This window comes from Populus euphratica, unplaced genomic scaffold (genome assembly GCF_000495115.2).
Source record: "Populus euphratica unplaced genomic scaffold, PopEup_1.0 scaffold71.1, whole genome shotgun sequence".
NCBI lineage: Eukaryota > Viridiplantae > Streptophyta > Magnoliopsida > Malpighiales > Salicaceae > Populus > Populus euphratica.
Window position 1 is genome coordinate 603,459 of NW_011499949.1, and position 4,360 is coordinate 607,818.

General features: G+C 40.1%; 1 protein-coding gene across 1 annotated transcript; it reads left to right on the forward strand.

Moving 5' to 3' along the window:
* The first annotated feature begins 21 nt into the window (after positions 1 to 21).
* Positions 22 to 4,338, forward strand: LOC105137825 (cyclin-dependent kinase 12-like). The gene is made up of 2 exons (XM_011043712.1): positions 22 to 747; positions 849 to 4,338. The coding sequence occupies exon 2, from the start codon at positions 2,243 to 2,245 to the stop codon at positions 4,199 to 4,201; it is 1,959 nt and encodes a 652-aa protein (XP_011042014.1). The 5' UTR covers positions 22 to 747; positions 849 to 2,242; the 3' UTR covers positions 4,202 to 4,338.
* Positions 4,339 to 4,360: the final 22 nt, after the last annotated feature.

Sequence of the window (4,360 nt, forward strand, 5' to 3'; positions counted from 1 at the left end):
CTGTGTTTTTTTGCGGCAGTTTTTTCTTTTCTTTTCTTTTTTTTTCCTTTTTTTCCTCTAGTTTCGAAGGAATCGTTTTTTAGTGTATCTAGGATTTGGTCTGCTTAAGATGAAGTTGAAATTAGGGTTTTTCTCATTAAATTTTAAGAATCGAGACTTGGTTGGGGTGTGAATTCGTTGATTTTATCTTGTTACTTCCAAGTTTTGATTAATTTCAATTTCGCGGGTCATTTTACATGGTGTTAGGTTGCTTTTCTTGTGTTTGCTTTTTTTTTTTTTTTTTTGCTGCTAGCGTTGTTATATGGTAGCTGAAAAGCACTGACTTTGATTGGTGGTATGCTATTAGGGAAAATTGCTCCAGTGGAGAAAGATTCTGCTAGAAATGTATGAAAAATTAATTACAATCGAATATATAGCTTATAGTGGCGTGCTCATGCATTTTTTTTGTGCTTTGTTAAACATGTTACCTAGTTTGATAGTGATAGTTTGGGTTTTAAAAAAATGTTCTTTATTTTGGGAGAATTCAGGGTGTTAGTGGACATTTAGGTTGAGCACTTGAGTTCACGTGTTTCCTTGTGGCTACTCTTCTCTATAAGTCTGTGGGGATTGCTCTAATAAATAAGTTCTTAAAGAGTGATGGGATCTCAAATTCACCAATACTTCAATGCTCGAAGACTCATTTTGGTGATGGAAAAACAGAAATGAAACAATTATGTTTGTGTGTGCTTTTGTAAACTCCATTTGAACATTTGGATATCTTCACTGAGATTCAGCAAGACCAGTAACTGTTGAAAGCAATGTTGTGAAGATTGCAATAGTGTTGTTACTTTTGTAAACTCCATTCGAACATTTGGAATTAAATTTTGTTTCATTTCTTTAACTGCTGAAGTGCCTGCAGATTTCTCTTATTTTTGAACTATTAAGATCCTAACGGTTCAGAATATTTATGCTCCGGAAGAAGAGGCCTTGTTTGTGGAGTTTTTTCACTTCCTCATTTGTGCTGAGGAAAACCCTAGCTCTTTTGTTAACTCTTCACACTAGAAATTACATCATTGGATGATATTTGGGCCTTTCAAGTGATTCGCAACTGTTGGTGTCTTTGTAGAAAATTTAAAACCTTGCTTTAGCCAACGGGGACACAATAGATCTGAAGAATTGGAACATCAGCTAAAGGCACAAAATAGTTGATAACTTGGCTGTTCAAATGCTTCAAGAGTGGTTTTGCTTGTAATAAAGGTGACAAAATGGGTAGGCAAGGATTTGGCAATGTTGAGATTTGCTGGTTAAGAATGTCTTCCTTATGATTTTTGGAGTTTGCATTTTAGAACTTAGAAGCTTTGCTAAACAAATCAGTTTCAACAGTTTTAGGTTTATGAATACTGTGAAATGTGAAAAACTTTATGATGCTTTGTCAAGTTGGAGAGTAATCTGTCATGGGGAAGCTTGTGATTTTGTAGCGATGCGTAACTTTAGTACAACAGTTTTTTTTTTTGTAATTTCCTGGAGTTTTCTGAAGATGGCATTTACGTGTTATCATGAAATCAAATTTAACTCTCAAACTCCACGAATCTGATGTATATAGTCTCTGCATTATCCTGTATTATGATTTGGAACAAATTTTTCTGGCAATTTAATATGGATGGTTGTTAAGTGAGTGATTGTATTTTCGCAAAATAAAATATTGTTTAATTATATTATTAGCTCTTTTTTTGGTGTGGTTCTCCTAGAAGGATGTTCAGCATGGACATGCCAGAATGTGCGTTTAATGAGTTGACTGGTTTGATAGTACTCATGGTATTCTTTTAGCTGCAGGGTATCAGGATTTGTAATGAGCGGTTGTTTGAACTTTATTTTTTCAATGCATATTGGTAGTTTCTTTTCTCACTTTAAAGTTCTGCCACAGGCATCATTAAAACATTAGTTAAATGAGATGGTCAGTAGGTGGTTATGCCTGTGTTTAACCCTTGTATTTTCATTCTGCATGTTTTCATGCAGCAGTTTTTGAGGTTCTGATCATAAATAGCATATGTGTGGCTATCTGTATATTATATCACAAAATAACAACTTCCTTTAATGCTTCCAAATAAACTTGTGTGAAGATATTGATTGGATGATCGCTGGTTACTATAGTGTCTGATATAATGGTGATCTCGCATGACCAAGTTATTTGTCTTTTTTCACAACATACTAAATGTCTCAATCATTATTGTAGACATCACCAGGAACATATTTGCCTTTTGAGATGTCTCCAGCATCAAAATCTAAGTCAAAGGACAAAAAGGCTGGCAAGGAACCCCAGAAGGCTACATCAAAGCCTTCGGGAACTGCTAATGCAGGGAGTGGTATCTCAGCTAGCGCATACAATCCACTGTCTGGAACATTCCATACCATTGAAACAGTGTCGACATCCTCTGCCTCACCTCTACACAGTAATGGTCGATTCCGAAACATAGATGAGACAGATGATCATCCTGGTGGCTTGTTAGGAGCTGGGGTTGATTATGATTCTGTTTCAAATAATGATAGCTGGTCTGGTGAGTCAGAAGATCAAAAAGAGAAGACTTCTAATCATCCAGTCCGGCAGGAAACAATACCAGGTGCGGACAATGACAAGCGGGAAAAAATCCGCCAGAAGAATGAGAAAAAGCATCAGCGTCAAAAGGAGAGGCGAGCACAAGAATTGCGTGAGCGGTGCACCGGCTATCTTATGTCGAGAAAGCTGGAAGCTCTAGCTCAACAGCTTGTTTCAATGGGATTTTTGCATGAACGGGCAACAATGGCTCTTATATTGAACGAAGGAAAGTTAGAAGAATCTGTGACATGGCTGTTTGAAGTGGGTGAACATGCAGATAAGCACAGGGATCAAAACCTTGGTGGGGGCACTTTGAAAATTGATATATCAGAAGAGCTTGCTCGGATTGTAGAAATGGAAATCAGATATAAGTGCACAAAGCAGGAGGTTGAAAGAGCTGTGGTTGCCTCTGAGGGTGATCTCGAGAAGGCCATGGAAAGTTTAAGACAACTGAAGCTAGATCCACCATCTGCTCCACCAAAACCTGAGGAAACTGGTGATCCTCCGACCTCAAGCAGTGATAAGCTTTCTGTAGCAGGTAGCCAGAATATGGTGAGACCACAACCAAAGCTCAACCCAACTTCTTTGATACAGCAAAGAAGAGATAAAGATTTTAACTATACAAAAGCAGGTGTTCCAGTGGGTGAATCTTTGGAATCTGGGAGTAAAAATGATCAGCCTTTGAAGAGAATACAACCGAAGTTGGATTGGCAAAAACCTCAGCCAACTCCGACTCCAGCTGACAAAAGATGGCCAAGTGCGGGATCAAATCCTTCTGTTTCTTATTCTTTGGCATCTCCTTTGCAAGCGCCACCTCCACCTGCCAAGACAGAAACCCGTTATGTTGCTGTTGGAAGTGAATATAAGAGCCTTCAGCCTGGAACAGTTAGAGAACCAGTGATAATGATGCAGCGGCCTCAATCGGTAAGTTCAAAGCAGGTTCCAATTACAAGCACAAGTTCATCTCCTCCTGGGACAGCTGCCGGTTGGTATCCCAACAATAGAGTTGATATCATGAAGCCTTTTGGCTTGATGCCTCCCATTCCTAGCACAAGAAGCCCCAGCCCAAACAATCTGAGTTCCAATCAGATGTTCCACCAATTTCATTATCAACAACCACAGCATTTTGTTCCCAGCAATGGTCCAGGGGATTCTCCTGGAACCAGCAAAGTTAATGGGTTGTGGAGTAGAACTGGTGCGTCACCATCACTCGCTGCTGCTTCTTCCCTTGGGCTTTTCTCTGGATTGGGTTCCACGGGTTCATCAGGGGCATCCTCTCCGGTTGATTGGAGCACATCTGGGTCAATGGCGCAGTTAGACTACACCAGCATAGACTGGAGTTTGGACCGAGGTTTATCTTCCCCGAAGCCTGGTGGATTATGGTTGGGCCCATCAAATTTAAAGAGCAGCCCACAAACGTATGATTCTAGCAGCGCTTCTGGCCTTGGTGCCAGGCTGGCAATGAGATCAGCTCCCAGTGCCAATGGCATACCCGTTCCAGGATTGCAGGATGGTGGTGTGGCTAATTCAGAAACATCCACCCCCGGTTCCCTTGAATGGACTTCGCCATTTGAAGGGAACGATCTCTTTGGCTTGTCAAGACAGTTTGTTTCATCTCCTTCGCTGTAGGGTGGTGGAGATGATTTCAATGAATAAAATGAAAAAAGAAATGGAAAAAAGAAAAAACCTCAGAATTTGGTGGTGGTTCCCTGTGTTGATTGTTGGTGAATACCATTCTAGTTTCTCAAAGGTCCTTTGCTTTTGATGTCATTCACCCCCCCCCCCCCC